Source organism: Perca fluviatilis, chromosome 8 (genome assembly GCF_010015445.1).
Source record: "Perca fluviatilis chromosome 8, GENO_Pfluv_1.0, whole genome shotgun sequence".
Classification (NCBI taxonomy): Eukaryota; Metazoa; Chordata; class Actinopteri; order Perciformes; family Percidae; genus Perca; species Perca fluviatilis.
In genome coordinates, this window is record NC_053119.1 from 42053292 (window position 1) to 42078711 (window position 25420).

The following is a 25420-nucleotide window of genomic DNA, read 5'->3' on the forward strand; positions in this document are numbered from 1 at the left end:
GTTAGCTAAACTTCAAGTATGCATCAAAGATATAAAATCATTGATGACCTAAAATATTCTGACGTTAAACTCAAACAAAACTGAAGTGATTGTGCTGGACCCCAAACACCTCTGAACTTCATTATCTAAAGATATAGCTACCATGGATGGTATTGCCCTGGCCTCAGCACTCTCCAGCTCATCCAGAATGCTGCAGCGCGTGTTCTGACGAAAACTAAGAGAAGAGATCATATTTCTCCTGTATTAGCTTCTCTGCATTGGCTTCCTGTAAAATCCAGGATTGAATTTAAAAGTCTTCTCTTGACCTACAAAGCTCTAAATGGTCTAGCACCATCATATCTAGAAGAGCTCCTAGTACCTTATTGTCCCACTAGAGCACTGCGCTCCCAGAATTCAGAGCTACTTGTGGTTCCTAGAGTCTCTAAAAGTAGACTGGGGGCCAGAGCCTTCAGCTACCAGGCTCCTCTCCTGTGGAACCAGCTCCCAGTCTGCGTTCGGGGGGCAGACACCGTCACCACATTTAAGAATAAACTGAAAACCCTCCTCTTTGATAAAGCTTATAGTTAGGGAGTGAGGAGTTGCAGTGTCCGCCTAGCCTGGCCCACCTGCTTCTTGTCATAGTCGTCAGATTCCTCTACTATATAATCAAAGATATAATAGAAGTAAAGGGAGTCAGGCCAGTACAGCCCGATCCGGTTGGGGAGAGTTCTGACCCGACCAGGCTCCTCTCCTTAACCGGTCTCTCTTAGTTATGCTGTTATAGTTTTAGACTGCCGGGGGACTTTCTTCCTTCCTTTGACACACTGAGCTGCTCTCTCCTCTCTCTGTCCATTTGTTTCCATTTGTGTGCATCCTTGTCCCAGAAATGCTTGTTACTTACCTAGCTATGGGGAGTTTACTCCCCGGAGTCCTTATGTTTTTTTTTCATCCAGCATATTTCCTTGGATTAGGATGGCACCAAGATCTTGGTTGCAGTTGTCACCGTGATCCTGCTGCACTCCCTGCTACACCCTGCTACGCTCTGCAGTGCCCTGCTATGTCCTGCTGTGTCCTGCTGAACCCTGCTGCGTCCTGCTATGTCCACCTATGCTCTGCTGTGCCACGCTACATCCTGTAACGCCCTGCAGTGCCCTGCTATGCCATGAACTACTACGACTACCATTTGTATTCACTGTTCCATTATCTTTATTGTGACTACTATTGCCACTGTTCATCACACCCCCAACCAGCACCGTCAGACACCGCCTACCAAGAGCCTGGGTCTGTCCCAGGTTTCTTCCTGAGAGGGAGTTTTTCCTCGCCACTGGCTTTGTAAATTATAGAGTGTGGTCTGGACCTACTCTATCTGTAGTGAAGTGTCTCGAGATAACTCTTGTTGTGATTTAATACTATAAATTTAATTGAATTAAATTGAATCAGATACTACCTAACAACAATGTCCACTTTACCTGTAGCTGTATATAATTAGGGGTTTTGTAGAGGCTGATGCAAGCCCTGTGTCACCCTGTTGGGTTGTAATTTGCAATAATGACATTATCACACTACATTATCCAGATTATTACAAATTTTTTTCATATGAAGGTTACCCACTTGTGGTACCTGTGTCCGGGGTTGGGCCAGTTTACCTTACCACCGATGAGCACGGCTCTCCCGCAGAAGCCAGGTCACCCTTTTAATAGTGCTTAACATTGAGCTAACTAATTATCTCTTTGCAATGTTTCCATTAGTGTTGTTAGCAATCCCTGTTTCCTCCACCCTTTCTCTCTCCTTTCAGCAGTATGAGCTCCTCTTATTGAGCACAAATGTATTTAAAAATGATTTTATTGATTTAAAAATGGTCCGCCAAAGTCTATAATCAGAACTACGTCCTTATTAACGGTCTGTTATTCAACAAGGCTGTGTAAAAATGGGTCATAACAGACTATAAACTGAGTACTGGTAAGGTACTTACATTTTACACAACTTAATGGTGGACATTTACGTTTCACTAATCTAATTAGGCGGCAGGGAGCCTCCATAACTTGAGCTGCGGAGAGTCAACACCGGCTGGTGGTGCATTTTTTCGAAGTGCCTTTTTGACACCAACAGACACTGAAACATTCTGCTGCAATGAATGTCAGCGTGGGCAGTTTTCGCCATGTTTTTGCTGTATACCGTTGCCGACGACATCTCATGAGGCTGTGTGTTTCTGCATGTTTAAAGGTTATTTCTTCAACAGACTACATATACAGTACCATCAGTACTAATTGGACACCCACATTGAGGGTGACACCTTTTCCCTTTAACACTTGTTATGTGAAGCAGCAGCAGTAGTGGGAAATGTGCATTAGCAATAAGTTGTTAAAGCTGTGACACAGCTGTAGGAGAGTGAACGGTAAAGAAAAAGCTGACCATACATAGTATCAAATGCAGGTAAATTGATTTAATTCAAATCTTTAGAATGATAACTTTAAAGTGCCCATATTATGAAAAAAAACACTTTTTCTGGTATTTGGGGTGTTATTTTGTGTCTCTGGTGCTTCCACACGCATACAAACTTTGAAAAAAATCCATCCATGGTGTTCTGAGTGAGATACGGTTTCTGAATGTGTCCTGCCTTCAGTCTCCTGGTGAGCTGTTCAAAATCGGCTCGGACTGTGACGTCACAATCCGAAATGAGCTGGCTAACCACAACCGTTAGCTCGTAGCGTTAGCATTAGCATGCTAACGCTAATGCTAACACTAGCATGGTACCTCGTGCTTCAATAGCAAAGCACTGCTACAACACACACAAGTTCACCATAATCTACAAAAGAACTACTTACATGTGCGCCCTCATTTAGAAGTCTCCCAGCTAATCCTGCCTTGTAACTGACTGAAGTTGGAGAAACAGCCTGTCTTTTACTTCTATGGAGCTAGCTAGCTGACATGATCTACATCTGAGCTACTGAGCATGTACGGGGCAATCAAAGATAGTACAAAAGAAGAAGAAGAAAAGAGGTCTCACTCTGTAGCTAAAACAGAAACCAGGTGAAAAGAGGATCTACAGCAGTGAGAGAGAGCTGTGCAGTACAACAAAAATATGGTGTTTTTTGAAAATTAAACCATGTAAACCTATTCTGGTACAACCTTAAAATACAATTATGAACCTGAAAATGAGTATAATATGGGCGCTTTAAGCATATTTCCACATCATTAATTTCATATTATTTTTTTTTCCAGTTAGAACTTACTATATACTGGGCGCCTGGGTAGTTCACCTGGTAGAGCGTGCGCCCATACATAGAGGTTTACTCCTTGACGCAGTAGATGCGGGTTCGACTCCTTTTCTGTATGTCATTCACCCTCTCTCTCCTCTTTCATGTCTTCAGCTGTCCTGTACAAATAAAGACCTTAAATGCCCAAAAAAATCTTAAAAAAAACAAATCAAACTTACTTTATGTCCACAGAGCTAGTGCTGCCTGTTATACTCTACCAGAGAAAGCTGGCTCACAGCTGATAAAACAATACTTCGAACATCGTGTGAATTATGCTGTTTCAATGGTTCAGAAAACTAACATTCAAAATTTGCAGCAGTAGGCCTAGTTGTAGTACTACTACTCAAAACAGTGTACCACTAGAAGTAACAGTCCAAAAGAGTTGTTTCTGAGAGATGCTTCAACACATGTTTTATTGACCTTTTTCAAAATACTGAAAGAAAGCAGCTGTACTGCACATGCATACCATTGAATCAATCAATCACCAGAGTGCATCGCATTTTTCTTGAAACAAAAAATAAAACATCATCTTGCTGCAACAATACAACCACTTTAACAATCAATATCAAAATAATCAAATCTGTAATTACAGAACATTTTAAACACAACCAACCTGCAGCTCTCCAGGGCTGAATTACAGAATTACACACACACACACACACATGCACACACACGTGCACTCATGCACACACACACACATTGTGCAAGTGCAAGATTTCTTTAAAGATATGAATGCACAATGCATTGTTTTGAACATTGGACAGCCTGTGTTACAAGTGTTGACCGTTTTGAGTTTTGTGTCTAGAGTTTTGAAAAATGACATCACGGTTCTGAAATTGTAACTGTAAATATTGTCATTCCACTGTTGTTCTTCTAGCAGCTGTCAATGACTTGAAATGCATTTCCAACTTTGTAGCAGTGCACACGCACACGCACACGCACACACACACACACACACACACACACACACACACACACACACACACACACACACACACACACACACACACACACACACACACACACACACGTCCAAAGGAGTTCTACAATGCTACTATCGACCACTTCACACACTGTAATGTGGTGTAGTATCCAATCTAAGTAATTTCAAGGTGTATTTTCATGCGTGCTGTATAAAAATAAGTGGGCGGGTCACTGTGCTCTGAGTTAACGTTTTAGAAATAATTAGAGTTTTTTACAATCACTTTGGCACTAATTTCAAAACCTTGACGTAAGTTTTCAAAACTCTAGACACAAAACTCACAACCAATGATCAAAATGCACATTTTTCAAAACTATAACACTTGTTTCAATTGCTTGGATACAATACACATAAACCAAAGATCATTTGTTCATTTAACAAAGATCACCTATTCAATATGACACAACTTAACATCAGAGTACTACTATTTCAAAAAGCAATTCACACATTACATTTCAGATGATTGTCTATTCATTTCATTACAATCATCTAACTATCAATTGATACAACTGGTCAAAATGATAAGTAACTGTTGCATTACTCTTAATGCATAATTGTATGGAAACAGACAAACAATATTCCATGTTTAGAGTTAGAGAGAAAGTTTCAAGATAACGAGATTCATTGTCACCAGTTAGCGTGGAGCATGAACCAATTAGAATACAGTATCTATGGATGTAATATTTCATCATCATTCTTTACTGTAATGTACTACTATCAGACACTGCTTCTATGTTCCCATGTACTACCTTTCAGACTATTTACAGTATTGACAGTACTGCACTGTATGGATGCAGGCCCTTGGAATTGCTTGTCCAATTCTGCAAACTCGTTACTGATGATTGAGATATAAAATTTATATATACTATATATAAAGTACTGTATATATATAACCTTTATTTATCTGTGTATGTATATATATATATATATATATATATATATATATATACATACATGGCGAGACGCAGCAAAGCACCACACTTTTGGAGCGAGGAGGAAACCAATTTCTTCATTAGTGTGGTGAAAACCATGAATATAATGTCTTTTGGTGACGGCAGAAAGTACCAAGATAGTGAGATTTACAAGAAGGTGACCGAAAAGTTACGCGAAGTTCAGTTAGCGTCTGGATGTCCATACATCCAGACGCTAACCGTGCGTCGCCGTTTACATCTGGCTATTGCCAAATGATTACAAATGCCATGTATACAGGAGTAACTCTCTCTGCTCACGCATGTAAACGGGTTATTCCGAATGTTTCAGAAACCCGAATAGTGACTAGAGTAGAGCTGGGTTTTCACAGTCGGGTGGACAAGAGTGGACAGCGAACTGAAATATCGGTTTCTACATGTTTCTGCCTGTAGAACAGGTAGGTGGGGTTATTGATAAGTATTGACTCTTTAATCATGGAGGTTTTATTGTAGGCTACTTACAGTAACGAGTGTAGCGTTAGTTCATCTGCGCCATCGGTGGTAAATAATCCTCAGTAACGTTTCCAGTCAGTACATGTGCTGCGTGAAGTACGCAACGCACACCTCGGCGTTTTGGCCCCGGGCCATTGCTTATGTCGAGCCCGGGGTGGTCGTCTACAATAAGGCCGAGGTCCTCCAGTAGGTGCTCGTGCTTCCATGGCGGTTTCAGTTGTGCGCATACCGCCGTCTATGGGCGGGCCATAGGGGGCGGGCCCGCCCAAAAATGCTTGTGCCCCCCACTTGAGGCACAGATCTCTTTTAAAAAATTACTTTAATTTTATATTATCATAGTTGCTAATTTTGTGTTGCATTAATGTTGCATTCTTTATCATTAAAACATTATAAATATAAATAAACAATGGTGTGATTTTTGTTTGATTGATGGGAATCTACACTGCAACAGCCTATCACGGCCTTACTAAAAAGAAAGTTAGGCTACGACGTGACGTAGCCTATGTCAGTGTAGCTGCTCAACAGTTACCGCACATTTTTGAAAGCTGTTTGAGTTTTCGCCGGCTTACTCGCTTCAGTTCGTGATGGTAAGTGGTTGAAAAGCCCACCAACATTCTCCTCTGCCAAATTGGATACAACACCGACACCTCCTGATGTTGTCGTTGGAGAAGGAGCCCCTGGACGACAGTCTGAGCCTGATGCTAGTAGCTCCGTGGAGCCCGACCCTGGGCCTGGCAGGACCTGCAGGTCAAGTGCAACTGCGACTGGGGCAGCATTTGGGCCACAACTAACTGTTGAATCAGGGGGTGTGATGGACAAACCCAAACAGGTTGTGTTGAGGAAATATCCAGTCAAAATGTTTGGTTAAAAAAACGGTAGCTGTAGCTGGCATTTGAACAGAGACTGGCTTGGCGTAGGCTACTCGGTGGAAAAGGACTCCGCATTTTGTTATGCCTGCAGGAAATTCACATCTGTATCATCGGACGCGACCTTCTTCATTAAGGGGTTTAAGATTTACAGACAAGGGCTTAAATAAGCATGCAGCTTCAAATGACAGGAAGGACTGGAGAGAGGACATGCTGCCTCCACTCAAAGTACCGGTAGGTTCAAAGTCTCTGTGCGTGTGTGCGTGTGTGTGTGTGTGTGTGTGTGCGTGCGTGCGTACGTGTGTGTCTCATAGCACATGCATAGCAATGCATATCCTTCTGTTGACTGCTTTAAAATGCAATGTTTGAGAGATGCTTCTGGTGTTACATCTAATATGTTGTATAGTCAAGTGTTTTATGGATATTCAAAACATTTCTTCTATGTAATGTGTTGTAGGCTATATAGGTTACCTGGTCATATTGCTGTTGGTTATGTTTAACGTGATGATTACGTCCCGAATAGTATAACAAGAGTATATGATATTATACATATATATCACGTGCTATGCGCAATAATAATTGTGCCCCCCATGTATTTCATGTGCCCCCCTTAAGACTGAGGTCTAGCGACGGGTCTGGTTGTGCGTCCTCCTCCTCTTTTAGCAACAAACAAGCGCTGAAATAGAGCGCGCGGCGTGCGGAGCGTACGTAATGCAATCTAGGAGCAGTGATTCGCCAAACCTCCCTTATTGCTTTCGCACACATTTCTTCTAATTTTATTCTTTAGTAACGAGTAACAAAGACGCTTAGTGGAAATATAACGGAGTAAAAGTATACATTTTATCTAGGAAATGTAGTGGAGTAAAAGTGAAAGTTGACATAAATTTAAATAGCGAAGTAAAGTACAAATACGTGAAATTTCTACTTAAGTACAGTAACAAAGTATTTGTACTCCGTTACATTACAACACTGGAAATATTACATCCATAGATCATGTAGTCTAATTGGTTCATGCTCCACGCTAATCGTGACAATGGATCTCGTTATCTTGAAACTTTAATGATCTAAACATGGAATATTGTTTGTCTGTTTCCATATAACTATGCATTAAGAGTAATGCAACAGTTACTTATCATTTTGAGCAGTTGTATCAATTGATAGTTAGATGATTGTAATGAAATGAATAGACAATCATCTGAAATGTAATGTGTGAATTGCCTTTTGAAATAGTAGTACTTTGATGTTAAGTTGTGTCAAATTGAACAGGTGATCTTTGTTAAATGAACAAATGATCTTTGGTTTATGTGTATTGTATCCAAGCAATTGAAACAAGTGTTGTAGTTTTGAAAAATGTGCATTTTGATCATTGGTTGTGAGTTTTGTGTCTAGAGTTTTGAAAAATGACATCAAGGTTCTGAAATTAGTGCCAAAGTGATTGTAAAAAACTGTAAGTAACTACATGCTAAACATTTCTCAGCTAGAAAAGTTCATAGGATGATAATATGTCATTGTTGTGTTTACGGCTTGTTATGCTGCAAGTGGCCCAACACTTTTTCTTTAAGTTTTAACAACTCTGCAAATGTTTAAGGGTATCTATTTTCATTGACCACCAGCAGTGCTACATACAGATTTTGAAAAACCTAAAATATCCTGGAAATAAGCAAGAAGAAATTCTGCTTACTCAATGTAAATTTAGCAAACTTTTTGGAGCATTAAAAAAGAAATACATTGTGTGTACTAATTACGTCAAAAGCCAACTAGATCCAGCAGGATCATTGAATGCATGCAGTGCATTTCAGAAATCCCAGAAAAACAAAAAAGTAAAGGCATTCCAATCATAACTTACATATCACTTACATCATAATTTACAGTAACTATATTTAAAGAGAAAGGAACGAGAACAAGAACATGTTAGCCATATTTACATGCAGTATGTTCAAAACTTTAATTTTTAAAGTATTTAAACTTTCCTTAACCCCCCCTTAGGAAATATATTACAGCCTATAGTTTTAGAATGCATGTTTATCTGACACACTGCCAATAGATAAACATTCCTCTAGCTATTAAATCCTCATACTGACTTAGTCTTATGGGAAAAGTTATTTACAATCACTGTCTCACATTAGTAATGCCAATAAGCTAATATGCCTCAATACATACAATGTACATGTGTATGCTAAAATGCTAAGGTTCTAGCATGATAGAGCTGGGACACATGATTACTGGTGTCAGTGCTCTCATTGGTTAAAGGGTAAGCTGCCTTATTGGACAAGGATATGGCCACAGAAAATGAGCTAACTAATTGGCAGCACAGATGCAAAACCACCTTTCAATTAAGTGAAAAAACATGTAAATCTCTGTCTTGATATGAGGCTTTTATCCTCACTAAATGACTGATAACAAGTTCTAACAATAACAAGCTAAGGTAAAACATTAATATACAATGTCAGGAAAAATTCACTCTTAGTTAAGATATACAGTATATTTCTAAACACTCTTGTTGTCTTTGTCAGTAAGTATAAACACTGTGTGTAGTTTTACTTGGATAAACATCTCAGTATCAGTTGCTAGATGCACATATTCGATTTTTTTGGTATGCTTGTAAGCTCATGGCTCACTCATAGTATATTAATATCTGGCCAAAATCTGACCCTTGTTAAAAAAAAAAAAAAAATCTAAATACTGCAGTCAATGCTTTAGCATTCTGACAACAATACAGTTCAAGGGTAAACAGTTCACTCATTTTCTTTTGCAATAAAGACAAAGAAGTCTAAAAATATCAATTGTTAGTTTACACATCACATGTTTATCCATATAAAGGAGCAAACAAACAGCAAGACAACTAGTCAGTGTCCCCATGTTTTCCACAGATATCATGTGTTAACATCCAACACCTTGTTTGTGTCTTTCAGCCAACAAGGCATTGTCAGGTTACATCAGCAGACAATCCTTGGACTGTTTATGTGAATATGTACAGGAATTGAGAAAACATGTTGGGATTAAAGGGACAGTACTTTCTTGGTTTAATTCTTACTTATCCAATAGATGTCAGCGTGTCATTTTTAATGAATCTACTTCTGAACTGTGCAAGGTAGGCTGTGGTATACCACAAGGGTCAGTACTGGGCCCTATGCTGTTTTCCATCTATATGCTCCCTCTTGGTTTGATCATCAGCAGCTTTGATGTTCAGTTTCATTGTTATGCAGATGACACGCAGCTATATGTCCCTCTATTACAAAATAACCATTCACAGATTCTGAAATTACAGGCATGTCTGGCAGAAATTCAAAATTGGATGGGCAAGAATTTCTTGATGCTTAATGCAGACAAAACGGAGCTGCTCATAGTGAGGCCAACCAAATATAGCATCCCAGTGGAGAAAGAAATTTTAAATTTTAACGACTGTGTGATCACAGAGAGTGACACTGTTAAGAACTTAGGTGTCACCTTTGACAAAACTCTAACTTTCTGCCCACATATAAAGGCTATCACTAGGACTGCCTTTTACCATCTAGGCAACATTTCTCGAATAATACCAATGCTATCAATGCACGATGCTGAAATACTAATTCATGCATTTGTCTCATCAAGACTTGATTACTGCAATGCATTGTTTTCAGCCCTCCCTTCCTGTACGACCAAAAGTCTCCAGCTCGTACAAAATGCGGCAGCCCGAGTTTTGACTAAGACAAAAAAATTTAGCCACATTTCACCAGTTTTGGCTGCTCTACATTGGTTACCTGTGCAAGCCAGGGCTGATTTTAAGGTTCTTCTCTTGACTTATAAAGCCTTAAAGGGACTTGCGCCTGCCTACTTAAGTGAGCTACTTACACCGTATATCCCAATACGCCCCCTTCGTTCTATGGCTGCTGGTCTTCTGATCGTTCCAAATATTAAAAAAAGATCAGCTGGCCACCACGCGTTTGCTTTTCGCACCCCCTCCCTCTGGAATGGTCTTCCATCCAACGTTAGGGAGGCAGGCTCAGTGGATATTTTTTAATCAAGACTTAAAACATTTCTTTATTCAAAGTATTATGGACATGTTTAAAATCCATAACTTTTGAACCATTGTTTTATTGTTTATTTTATTATGCATTATCATTCGTTGTTTTATTTCATGTCTTAATAATTTTAACCTGTGGTATTCCAATTACATTCTTTTTGTGTTGTTGATTTTATATTTTATATTTAATTTCGCCTTTTATATTGGCTAAATTGTAAATCTTCAATTTTGTTGTGAAGTGTTCTGAGACCATGGTCCATGGTGATAATTCACTATAAATAACAATAAATTGAATTGAATTGAATGTGAATAAATGATCAGTGCAGGGACGTGCACAGGTAGGGCTATTGTTACCTGGGCAACAGCCCGTTTGCCCTGATTGGCTCAGCTACCCCTCTGGTGAAAGAGCCTAAATAAACTTCAGCTTCAGCTTGTAACGTTTGCAACACATCGCGCAACATTGCCTTCTATTAACATATCATGCTACGTTACATCAGGGATTCTCTTGATGGCTCTGAGACCATTATAGATTACACATTAGTTACTGTCACTATGTTACGTACATTTTCAACCAACAGGCAGATGTAATGTTAGATAAAACTGATAAAAGTCGCCTTAGGTTTTTTTATGGGATGATAAATGAATGTCTTAATTGGTTAATGTAATAAACTTTGTATAAAAAAAAATGTCCGGTGGATTTCTGAGGACTATGGTTAACTGCTCCTCAGATCTCTGCAGGATAAATCCAGACAGCTAGCTAGACTATCTGTTCAATCTGTGATCAGAATTATATTATAACGTTTCTTTTGGAGACAGTTCCATCTTCGAAGTCTCTGCTGAACAGCGGAGTGTTGCTTTTTTTTTCCAGGTTAGAGCAATAGCCCTTCCAAATGTCTGTGCACGTCCCTGGATCAGTGTGTTGTACTAAATAATGATTCTAATTCCTGCTGTTTTTGGTTTTAATAATATTGATGACGATGATGATAAACACAATGGTTATGATGATTATTTAATATACATTTATAAACACATTTTATTCAGCGGATCTGTATTTTTGTTTTGAAGTCCCATATCTGGCCAGTTAATGTTAATGTGCACTAATTTGTAACAAAAAAATTATCCTGCAAAATAAGTCTGTTTCTCCAAAACGTCATATTATGTCCCTCTCAAGGGTTTCAGATTTCAACTACTTAACAACTTGGTAAGTAACTTGTAACATGCAACACACAACACACAAAAAGGTATTCATAATCAAAGGGCAAATGTGCTACTTTGACAATAAAAAAAAACAGGAGGACCAAAAATTTGCAGTTTCAGTCCAGTGTAGTTATATTCCACATGCCATGCCCTATCACTTTCTCTCTGATCATTATGTGTTGTAGACTTTCAAATAAAACAGAACTGTCACAAATATAAATATAATTAATGACCTTCTACCTAGTCTATATCCTTGACGTTTCACTTCCAGGATTGCTCCAGTGCTGCAGAAAATTCCACCGGATGCATGTATTTTTTTGTCCTGCCTATGCACTACCTGTCTATACATTGTATATCACAATGCACTTTTCTGCTTTTTTTTGCGCTTCTGGTTGGACGCAAACTGCATTTCGTTGTCTTTGTACTTGTACTCTAGACAATGACAATAAAGTTTAATCTAATCTAATCTGAATCTATTTTCCGTTTCCTTCCGCTTTGGTATAGGACTATGGTTAACTGCTCCTCAGATCTCTGCAGGGTAAATCCAGACAGCTAGCTAGACTATCTGTCCAATCTGAGTTTTCTGTTGCACGACTATTTTGTAGCAGATCTATGTGGAGTTTAGCACCACCCATGACGAGTCTGATTGGTTTAAAGAAATGCCATTAAATCAGAGCATGCTTTCCTCCCATCTCCGAATGCTATGTGGCGTAGCCAGACCCTCCTTCAGCACGCTTTGGAGGAGGGTCTGGGAAAGCGAGACTACCTTCTGCCTGACCTTTAACACTGTTTGGTGAACTACTAAATCTGGACAGAATTGTCTTGACTTGATCTTTTGCTGAACGTTGAGTCTTTGCTTGCTATTGTACTAGAGAAATAGTACTATAGTACTGTGCCTCTTTAACTATCATACTATACTGTATCTCAGAAATGAATCCCACTAGGATTGGACTGCAGCGTGCAGATTACAAAACATGAGCACCATCATAGAATTAGTGATGGATGGCAATGTTAAAAAGATCATTATGTCTTCATTTTATACACAAAATTGTGTCCTGTCAAATTTGTTTATCCAAGATTTAGGATAGGACAAATTATTTAAACTGTGGTATTTGCACTGTTGTTTGTCCTTTAATGTATAATAGAGTGTTGCAGGGATGACATATTTTAATATTTTAAATTATATTATTTATGTGTTTCCATACCACAGTGTGACTTATGCCATTTCCATCTTTCATATTTACATGCAACCTCAGTGGTCAAGGCAAAATCTACCACTTTTACATCATGAAATGAATGCAAGTCACAGGTTTCTTATCTCTTTTTTCATTACCTAACGGATCCTGTCCATGAGTCAACCATGGCTGTTTTGTCACCGGATGGAAACAGCTCAATTGAATAGGTTTGTTGTTTCAATTCTTACTGGATTTAAGTGGCACTTACAAATTCATAGATATCCTACAATATTTGCATGCTTTCCTGCTGGTCGTTTGTTGTATGTCTCTCTGCTAAATTATCTGTAGTATCATTTAATGAAGGCCAAACAGCCTCCTCATCACCAGATGGTGTCGTCTCAGCTGGACCCACACCAAAGCTGAGAGTAGCTGAGCTGAGGTCGATGGTATGGTCTGCTTTCTTGCCATTGACTGTTGCTGTCTCCTGATGACCACTTCTATTCTGCTTTGCAGTCACATCAGTGACAGTATTCATATCTCTCCTTGCCTTTTCATTGGTTCCATTGCTATTGGCCTGGGAGGCTCGGGGTTCTCGGAAAGTACCGAAGCCAGTCTGAATCATCGACAGTGTCCTCTGATTTCCCGCAGGCTGCTGGCAGCGGTAAAGCCCACGAAATGCTGAGCGAAACTTCTGAGACATGGCATTGTATATCACAGGGTTTATAGCGCTGTTGGCATAGATGCATGTCCGACAAAACAGGAGGAACCAGGCATCCAGATAGGGTGTGGACACAAAAGAGTTGATCAAAACTAAAGTCCGGTAGGGCATCCACAGGACAGCAAATAGGATCACTACTACTGCCAACATCTTTGTCACCTGTAGGGAAATAGCAGAGATACAGTTCATTAAGACCCCATTAAAGAAAGAAATACTTATTTATTAATCAAATTAAATTTCTGAAGAGGGACTTGAACCAGCCACCCTCTGGTCCCCAAGCCAAGCGCCCACAGACTGAGCTACTGCCACATTGACAGTAGGTTACTGTCACAGGAGGCGAGCATAGACTGTAGGCTTCATTCACCCTGCCTCAGCTCCAGCTCGCCACTTTCAGCTTCAATTTGGCTCTTCAGAAAACTATAGTTGACATTACGGAGACTACATCCATATTTTATACAGTCTATGGAATGAAGCCTCTAAGTCAGGAGTGTCAAACGCATTTTAGTTCATAGGCCACATATAGCCCAATTTGATGTCAGGTGGGCCAGACCAGTAAAACCATTGCATAATAACTGATAAACAACAACACCTCCAAATCTGTCCACACTATGCGCCTGGGTAGCTCACCTGGTAGAGTGTGGGCCCACATACAGAGGTTTACTCCTCATCGCAGAGGCCGTGTGTTCGACTCCAACCTGTGGCCCTTTGTTCTCTCTCTCCCCTTTCATGTCTTCAGCTGTTCTATAAATAAAGGACCTAAAATGCCCCAAAAATAATCTTTAAAATGTCCAAAGTTAAAGAAAAATCTATTTACAAAACAGCTGATGAATATCCTAGGTTGCCTTAAGAACAATATCTCTCAGTTTTCAACTGTATTCTGGTCAGGATGGAAAAAGAAATGATAGTGCTGCCAAATATTACATTCATTGAGCACAGAAAGGTGCTGTGAACACACCAAGAACACTAGCTTCCTATTTACCTTTGTGAAGAAATAGGAACTAGAGATGGCCCGATACCATTTTTTGCTTCCCGATACCGATTCTGATACCTGAACTTGCGTATCGGCCGATACCGAGTACTGATCCGATACCAGTGTGTCATATATTTTATTATGTTTTAACAGCTGTATACTACTATCCCTGTATGGATGTGATATGATTTCTATCTTTGTTGTCGGTATGGCTCAGGTTAAACTCTTTGTGAAACATGAACAAACACAAACAATGAATGCCACAGAACTTTCTTTTATTCTCCATTTTGACAGTCAGTTCTAACGGAAAAAGAACATAAATAAACTACTTTAACGTAGATTTTCTTTCTATTAGGGCTTCATTACGTGGTATCGGATCGGTGCATAAACTCCAGTACTTCCCGATACCAGCGTTTTAGGCAGTATCGGAGCCGATGACCATCTCTAATAGGAACTAGTGATTCTTTTCTTGGAAAACATTCTGTGCCCACTCCTTTTTGACAATTTCTGCTGGCGGCACCTGCATGTACAACAGCGGCCAATGTTTGACAGTGTGTAGCCTGTATGTATGCACATGGGATCTGTAATAGCATATCCATCATAGGACCTGCTACTGTTATTAGCCCCCAGTGAACAAAAGAAAAAAGTATTGGAAAATTCAAATCAATGACTTCTCTGATAATGTCACATCCAGTGTGTGAGATTGGACCCTTTGGCCTATGTTTGACACCCCAGCTCTAAGTTATTGGTAGACAAATAGCAGCCTGTAGGATAAAACCTCAGCAAAAAGTTTGGCCCCTGATGAAAGCTGACATTTTCACCTTCATAGTTTACATCAGTTCTTTTATTTTTTCATAAATGTAAATAATAATGTAAATAAGAGGCTTGTGTCAATCCTAATAAACATGTGAAGAGAGGCATGCAAACTGAGGCTACTATGCTTTACCTTGTTTTGCACCAGATTATTTGACCAGTGCATTGTGATGAATGAGAATAATAAACAGATATGAACCTTATATAATCCACATTATTTACACAAAACAACTACCCCTTGAATTGACAACAAATTTGTGTCTTACAAACACAAATAGGCGGCAGTCTAAAAGAAATGGCATAAATACTGATGACATTTTAAAGGCATCAACAGCAACCATTTAAGTACTTTCATTCAACTATAACTAATAATTTGGCTACTATTTATTTTGTGTGGATAACCGATCAATCAAACGAGTATTAACAAAATCTTCTTTAAATATATTTGAGTATTATCCCAATTTACTAATAAGAAAATGAAATTACAATCACTGTTGCCTAGTACTGCCAAACCCATTTGGAATCAACACCTTTAGCCACTTAAACCCGCAGGCAGGTCCTCCCATCTCATAGGCTGCCTGCCCAACTCCAAGGCTATGTTTAGACTGTAGGCAAATACGATTTGTTTCTCAAATCAGATCTTTAAGACAGACTGTCCCCACTGTTATTTCCAAGCGATCAGATCAGATTTGTGTGTACAGACATCACCAACCTATCTCAATGGGTTGCTGTGGTAACAACGTAGGCATGCTTCCCGCTACATCCAGTCACTGTTCCATTATTAATGTGACTACTATCTCCACTGTTCATCACACCCCCAACCGGCTCGTCAGACACCGCCTACCAAGAGCCTGGGTCTGTCCGAGGTTCTTCCCAAGAGGGAGTTTTTCCTCGCCACTGTCGCACTGCTTGCTCTTGAGGGAATTACTGGAACTGTTGGAATTGTTGGGGCTTTGTAAATTATAGAGTGTGGTCTAGACCTACTCTATCTGTAAAGTGTCTCGAGATAACTTATGTTATGATTTGATACTATAAATAAAATTGAATTGAATTGAATTGAATGTAATACCCTTCTCCTCTAACTACACACCTGCATCTCATTACCTATTTGCAGCGGTGGAAGAAGTAGTCAGATATTTTACTTAAAAGTACCAATACAACAGTGTAGAAATATGGGTAACACTTTAGAATAACTACACATAATTCATCATTTATTAAACATTAGTTAACGATTAGTTAATGGTTTGTTCATGATTACTTATTAATTGTTCATACATAGTTCATCATTAGTAAAGTATTTGTTCACACAATTATAAATGGTTTGTTCATAGTAAATAAGCCTATTAGTTAATGGTTTTTTTCATCATTATTAATTAATTGTTCTTACAGAATTCATCATCAGTAAAGCATTTATTCACATAGTTATAAATGGTTTGGTCATAGTAAATAAGCCTATCGTGAAAAATATGTTTGTAAGTACATGATTTATACTTAACAAATAATGAAACAACCATTTGGAAATGAAATCATTTTCCCATCATAAACCAGTTACTAACTATTGCTAAATGCTTTGTTCATCATTTGTAAAGCATTGCTCCTATGTTAATTCTCATGAATGAAGCATTTGTGTACACACTCAGAAATGGTTTGTTCATAGTAAATAAGGCTCTTGTAAGTTATGTTCATAAATAGAAGTTTGACACTTTCTAAGTATTGCAAAAACCATTAGTGAATTAAATAATTTTCCCTTTATAAACTCTACAAACTAGTAGTAATTTATTTGTTTATCATTTGTAAAGCATAGTTCCTACATTCATTCTAATCAGTAAAGCATTTGCAAATGCAGTTAGTAAATGGTTGGTCCATTTAAGCCCATGTAAAAGGTTTATCAGTATATTTTTTAATAATTCCTACATGATGCATTAACCATTTGTAAATTAAGTAATTTTACCATTAAACGTAAACGGTTGTTTATAACTAGGAAGTTAATGATTAACAGACTATCTAGACTTACATTTGTTCATGTCTTAAATAAAATGTTATGATTTAGAAAAAGGCCTAAACTAATAGCTTGGGTGTTAACACATCTGTTACAAATACTTACCAATAATGTAATCCGTGATTAACTCATGAGTTACTACTGGTTAGTTAAGTATACTGTGTGAGCCCATCTAAAGTGAGGACTTTCTATGCTTTACAAACCATTTATAAATGAGTTCCAAAGGCTAACAGAACCTGGACACACACATGTATTGCTCTATCTGGACATGCCTTCAGAAATATAGTTAGTGTTAATACATCTTTAACAAGCACTTACCAACACATCAATTCATGATTAACTCATGAGTTACTAGTGATTAGATGACTACATGGTGTGAGCCCATCTAAAGTGAGGACTTTCTATGCTTTACAGAGCATTTATAAATGAGTTGCAAAGGCTAGCAGATACAACAGAAACACAAGTAAAAAAAAGTATTTGTAACCGTTATTACGATGTAGTAAGAATGTACATTTATGAAATAGCTCGTTGATATGAGGGTGAATTTGGACCAGAACCAGAAGAAAACTAGATTGTTAAGACCCAGAGAATTGAACATCAATAAAGAGACTAGGAAACCAGGATAAAGTTTGAGAAGTGTATTAATATACACAGAAACATGGCATACACATATACAGATAAAACACAGGAATGAAAAATAACAACTAAAATAATAAAGTGCGCTCATAAAAGAAACCCTTTTCAGTTCTATGAGCTCAATTGTTCTTTGATGACAAGAGTTCAGAGATGTTCAACGTTGGGGCCCATATGAGTTTGGTTTCTGTTTGTCCTACCACCATAAAGATGGAATCCAGGGCAATCCGTATAAGTTCTGAGTCTTGATCCTGTAGCTGCCACCCAGCCCACTGAACTGGGAATCTCTAACCCCTGGAAGACTCTGGGATCTGAAGAATCAATGTGATCCAATATCTGTCTCTGGACCGGACCTCCCGTGCGTAGCGCTTCTCAAATCTCCACCTCCTCCATCTGTAGATGAGGTAAAATCAGTTCTCTCTATTACTATTCAGAAATAAAATCAATTGCTTAGGCTACAATGAAAATAATTTTTCAGTTAACCCATATTGAAATATCTAAATCTCTATTCAGTTGTACAACCGTTCTAAAATGTCTTCTCTTAAGTATCAAAAGTATACAAATCCCTTTCAGGTATCAAAAGTACATTTATATTAATAGGTAACCTTTATACAAAAACACATTTCTAATTCAAGTTTTAAGGAACCTACCTTAGTTACATTAACACTATTCTTAATAAAATTGCATAAATTGCATGTAAACATCTCTCAAATTGTATTATTTTCCCATAACTTAAGCTACAGTGTTGTAATTTAGAGAAATTAAGACATGCGTGCTTATTTATCCCTCCCTGCACAGGTAACAGTAAAAAGAATGCACTAAAAATTAGCCTCTTTAAGTTACTTCACCATAAACTCCAGTTAAACAATTAAACACACAACTTGTACTAAAATTCATTCAACAAATACCCACAGCTAGCAATAGTGTTAAAAGCAACATTACTTTCCATAACCAATAGATAGAATCATTAGCCTTTTCACAGGCAATACGCAGTACTCTGCTAGCCTTTTGTGGCTAATTACCCTATTAGCATATGAATACAGCATCTTAGCTAACCCGTTAGCTTTGTACTATTAGCACCGTTCTCTTAGCTAATACATCCATGATTAGCACCGATTAGCATGGATGCTAGCGAACCTATTGTTAAGGAATTACTCACCATTTTAATGGAATTCACTGCCTTTAACTCGGATCGACAGTGGATTCAGACACAGATATCTTTCGTTCTATTCACAACAAAGCATAGCCAGTATTTAGATTTAATTCACTAAATGCTTTTTTTTCTCTTTACCGACGGTGAATAACGGCTGCCTACGTTCGGGTTCCGATGTAGCGCCAAAACTGACGTGAGGAGACGTAAATCTAGAGATCTGACGTAGCCTAGTTGATAGCTGATTGGTCAGGCTCGAAGTTCACCCATTGGCTTCATTTACAAGCCCATCAAAGCTAAGTGAAAGTTAAATCGTTTTCCACTATTTTCTCCCATATCTCTTACAACTACTTTTGACCATATTTTAATAACTTGGAAAACAAAATGAATGTCTCAAAATAAAATAAAATATAGGGGTGTCATTATTGTTAACTTTGATGGGCTTGTAAATAAGCCAATGAGTGAACTTGGGTCTGTGAGTTTACCAATCAGCTATCAACTAGGCTTGTTTGTTGAGCTCTATATTCACGTCCCCTCACGTCCCTTTAGGCGCTGCATCGGAACGTCATATAAGCCTGTTGTCATTCACTGCGTAATAGAAAAGAACGACATTTAGTGAATTAAACCGATCTAATACTGGCTATGCTTTGTTGTGAATAGAACGAAAGAGAGCTGTGCCTGAATCCACTGTCGTCATGGAGTTAAAGGCAGTGAATTCCATTAAAATGGTGAGTAATTCCTTAACAATAGGTTCGCTAGCATCCATGCTAATCGGTGCTAATCATGGATGTATTAGCTAAGAGAACGGTGCTAATAGTGCAAAGCTAACGGGTTAGCTAAGATGCTGTATTCATATGCTAATAGGGTAATTAGCCACAAAAGGCTAGCGGAGTACTGTATATTTCCTGTGAAAAGGCTAATGATTCTATCTATTGGTTATGGAAAGTAATGTTGCTTTTCAACACTACTGCTAGCTGTGGGTATTTGTTGAATGAATGTTAGTACAAGTTGTGTGTTTAATTGTTTAACTGGAGTTTATGGAGAAGTAACTCAAAGAGGCTAATTTTTAGTGCATTCTTTCTACTGTTAGCTGGGCAGGGAGGGATAAATAAGCACGCATGTCTTAATTTCTCTAAATTACAACACTGTAGCTTAAGTTATGGGAAAAAATACAATTTGAGAGATGTTTACATGCAATTTATGCAATTATATTAAGAATAGTGTTAATGCTACTAAGGTAGGTTCCTTAAAACTTGAATTAGAAATGTAGTTTTTGTATAAAGGTTACCTATTAATATAAATGTACTTTTGATACCTCGGAAAGAATATTTGTATACTTTTGATACTTAAGAGAAGACATTTTAGAACGGTTGTACAACTGAATAGAGATTTAGATATTTCAATATGGGTTAACTGAAAAATTATTTTCATTGTAGCCTAAGCAATTGATTTTATTTCTGAATAGTAATAGAGAGAACTGATTTTACCTCATCTACAGATGGAGGAGGTGGAGATTTGAGAAGAGCACGCCACGGGGAGGTCCGGTCCAGAGACAGATATTGGATCACATTGATTCTTCAGATCCCAGAGTCTTCCAGGGGTTAGAGATTCCCAGTTCAGTGGGCTGGGTGGCAGCTACAGGATCAAGACTCAGAACTTATACGGATTGCCCTGGATTCCTTCTTTATGGTGGTAGGACAAACAGAAACCAAACTCATATGGGCCCCAACGTTGAACATCTCTGAACTCTTGTCATCAAAGAACAATTGAGCTCATAGAACTGAAAAGGGTTTCTTTTATGAGCGCACTTTATTATTTTAGTTGTTATTTTTCATTCCTGTGTTTTATCTGTATATGTGTATGCCATGTTTCTGTGTATATTAATACACTTCTCAAACTTTATCCTGGTTTCCTAGTCTCTTTATTGATGTTCAATTCTCTGGGTCTTAACAATCTAGTTTTCTTCTGGTTCTGGTCCAAATTCACCCCGATCGCAACGGCTATTTCATAAATGTACATTCTTACTACATCGTAATAACGGTTACAAATACTTTTTTTTACTTGTGTTTCTGTTGTATCTGCTAGCCTTTGCAACTCATTTATAAATGCTCTGTAAAGCATAGAAAGTCCTCACTTTAGATGGGCTCACACCATGTAGTCATCTAATCACTAGTAACTCATGAGTTAATCATGAATTGATGTGTTGGTAAGTGCTTGTTAAAGATGTATTAACACTAACTATATTTCTGAAGGCATGTCCAGATAGAGCAATACATGTGTGTGTCCAGGTTCTGTTAGCCTTTGGAACTCATTTATAAATGGTTTGTAAAGCATAGAAAGTCCTCACTTTAGATGGGCTCACACAGTATACTTAACTAACCAGTAGTAACTCATGAGTTAATCACGGATTACATTATTGGTAAGTATTTGTAACAGATGTGTTAACACCCAAGCTCATTAGTTTAGGCGCTTTTTCTAAATCATAACATTTTATTTAAGACATGAACAAATGTAAGTCTAGATAGTCTGTTAATCATTAACTTCCTAGTTATAAACAACCGTTACGTTTAATGGTAAAATTACTTAATTTACAAATGGTTAATGCATCATGTAGGAATTATTAAAAAATATACTGATAAACCTTTTACATGGGCTTAAATGGACCAACCATTTACTAACTGCATTTGCAAATGCTTTACTGATTAGAATGAATGTAGGAACTATGCTTTACAAATGATAAACAAATAAATTACTACTAGTTTGTAGAGTTTATAAAGGGAAAATTATTTAATTCACTAATGGTTTTTGCAATACTTAGAAAGTGTCAAACTTCTATTTATGAACATAACTTACAAGAGCCTTATTTACTATGAACAAACCATTTCTGAGTGTGTACACAAATGCTTCATTCATGAGAATTAACATAGGAGCAATGCTTTACAAATGATGAACAAAGCATTTAGCAATAGTTAGTAACTGGTTTATGATGGGAAAATTATTTCATTTCCAAATGGTTGTTTCATTATTTGTTAAGTATAAATCATGTACTTACAAACATATTTTTCGCGATAGGCTTATTTACTATGACCAAACCATTTATAACTATGTGAATAAATGCTTTACTGATGATGAATTCTGTAAGAACAATTAATTAATAATGATGAAAAAAACCATTAACTAATAGGCTTATTTACTATGAACAAACCATTTATAATTGTGTGAACAAATACTTTACTAATGATGAACTATGTATGAACAATTAATAAGTAATCATGAACAAACCATTAACTAATCGTTAACTAATGCTTAATAAATGATGAATTATGTGTAGTTATTCTAAAGTGTTACCAAATATTCTACTACCAAGTAAAGTAAACATACAAGTCCTGCTTTCAATATCTTAAAGTTAAAGTATATAAGTATTAACATCAAAATATACTTAAAATACAAATAAATACAAATAAATGTTATCTCTGTATTCTAATTAGTGATGCATTAATGTGTAAGCATCACTAATGTTGCAGCTGGTAAAGCCAGGTGTAATTTCATCTCCATTGTATACTGCCATCTTAATATATAATAATATATCATAATTTATAAGTTAATTTATATTTCCATTTCATATGGTGCCATTTGGGCCTTGTTCAGACTGCAAGCCCAAATCCATTTTTTCGCAGTTTTCCAACAAGGAATCTTGAGAAATGGAGGGCCATTATTACGCCCTACAATTGCACTGTCAAGTCGCAGTGGACTTTTGTTCTCTTCCATGTTGTCCTCCATAGCATCTGCTTATCACTTCCGTCACTCTGGACTTGACGTCATTGTCGTGTGTCTCGTAGCGAGTAACGTTAAGCAATTTGTTGAGTTACCTCTTTAGCGGAATGCTCGGAATAAATAAGTTGTGCTTTAATTATGAAAGGTAAAATCAGAAAGATTATGCACTTAACAATGTGGATCTAAATATAGGCTGTCTTGGTTTACGCTGGCTCAAACTACAGAGACTATGTTTTTTTTTTATTATCTGCATAAGTATAGGCGATAACCCTCGGCTACACAAGTGATGCAAAAGACATTTTGAAATCCGATTAGAGCGGCCAGAGTTTCCGGACTAAGAAGCGTCTGTAGAAATCCAATTGGAATCATATTTCAAACCACCTCCAAATTGTCATGGTTTGCTCTCTCTCTGCCCTGAGTTGGGTGTTTTTTTCCCTGTTTGTCTGTGTGTTCTGTGTTTTTCCACCTGGAGTGCTGGAGGCGTGTCCAGATGGAAGTAGGTCAAGGGGCGTGGCCGATTCAACACTGCACAGCCGGTCTTCACAGCTGCAGCTCATCTTCATGATTCACTCCTGCAATACTTAAACCCGGGCTGATCACCTCTTTGGCTCCAGTTTGTTATTGACAACCCATGTGGTAACTTGGCTCTCAGTTCTAGTTAAACTCAAGTATTATCCATGTGTTCTTGTGCACTCTAATTTTTCCTTGGGTCTTTGAGCTCATACTTACCCTGTGTCTCTCTCCAGTCCTGCTCTGACCTGCTGCTTCCTCTGCTGTGCCTGCATGCTCCCCAGCCTCACCGTCCTGCCGCCGCCTCCACCTGGGGACACCATCTATGTACTCAGTTCTGCCTGTTCACCTCGTGTCCCGTAACACTTGGACTCCTACCCAGCCAGGAGTTTCCCCTCCCTGACGCTGCCCACGGTGATTCTCTGAGTACACTCCGCTCCATTAAACCTTATTAAAACTGATTTTACTTTGTCTGTGTGATATCTCTGCGTTCTGGGTCGGACAAACTCCTTAACACAAATGTGATTTGGATCTGATTTGCAAAAATTGCATTCCATGTGTTTTTTTTTGCTGTCCAGACTTCAAAATCCATCTGGATACAATCTGGATATGCCAAAAAATGGATTTGGGCTTGCAGTCTGAATAAAGGCCCAAATGGCACCATATGAAATGGAAATATAAATCAACTTATAAATTATGATATATTATATATTAAGATGGCAGTATACAATGGAGATGAAATTACACCTGGCTTTACCAGCTGCAACATTAGTGATGCTTACACATTAATGCATCACTAATTAGAATCCAGAGATACAATTTATTTGTATTTTAAGTATATTTTGATGTTAATACTTATATACTTTAAGATATTGAAAGCAGGACTTGTATGTTTACTTGGTAGTAGAATATTTCTACACTGTTGTATTGGTACTTTTAAGTACAATATCTGACTACTTCTTCCACCACTGCAAATAGGTAATGAGATGCAGGTGTGTAGTTAGAGGAGAAGGGTATCACCATGACAAAGCTTTGCTGCAGAATTGGGTGTTACTCTGCCTCACTTGTTTTAATGTTTCCAGCTGAATCATTTGAAAACAAGCAGCCGGAAAACTGTCTTAAATACTGGTATGCACTTGATTATATGAATATTACATTACATTTCATTTAGCTGACACTAAAACAAACTCATAACAGCAAGAATCACAAAAGAAGTACATTAGCTTCAAAGAGCCAAACTAAAAAGGGCCACATGTAAGTGCAATTCTTTTTTTGTATAACCATCATCTTCTTTGCCAAGGTGCAGTCGGAAGAGATGTGCTTTAGCCTGCAGCGGAACATGTGTAGACTTTCAGCTGTACTGATGTCAGTAGGGAGCTCGTTCCACCATTTAGGAGCCAGGACAGCAAACACTCAGGATTTCCTTGAGATTAGGTGTCCCTGAGGTAGCAGCAATATGCACTAAAAGACTGAGGCTAAAGCTACACATCTCAAGGTCAAAGGTCAGCATCCTCACCAGCTGATGATCCATGTAGAATACATAAAGAAACAGCACCATTATTGTGTTAAAGTTTACAATATGCGATTTAACACAACACACATACAATACGTTTTCACTTTCAGTGTTGCAAGAGATAAGGGATGAGGACTACTGTAAACTACCCTCAAGAGCAGGACAGGGTTGATAATGCTAACCTCAATTCTGATAGCATTCAGAACTGGCTTCTACACAGTGGGCTAATACTACACAATGGGTTTGCTATTTATAAATGGGTATTTTTTTAACATTGACTGCAGCATACCTTTGATGGTACAATTAATTTTTTAAACACTTAAAGAATAAAATATGGAAGCTTTGTATACATTAGCATAGTGCCACTCCGTTAATGTTGTGAACGGGACGTCTATCTTATAAATTTACATTTTAAACATAATTCAATTTCAATTCAATTATATTTAAAGTATCAAATCAT

The 25420-nt window shown here is 37.9% G+C and overlaps 1 protein-coding gene across 1 annotated transcript in view; it reads right to left on the reverse strand.

Annotated features, from left to right (window-relative positions):
* Positions 1 to 13015: 13015 nt before the first annotated feature.
* The window catches only part of trhr2 (thyrotropin releasing hormone receptor 2), a 48255-nt gene continuing 35850 nt past the window's right edge, over positions 13016 to 25420 (reverse strand). The window contains exon 6 of the mRNA XM_039807585.1: positions 13016 to 13757. Within this exon, the coding sequence (XP_039663519.1) occupies positions 13164 to 13757 (594 nt within the window). The 3' untranslated portion in view covers positions 13016 to 13163. The remainder of the gene's footprint in view (positions 13758 to 25420) is intronic.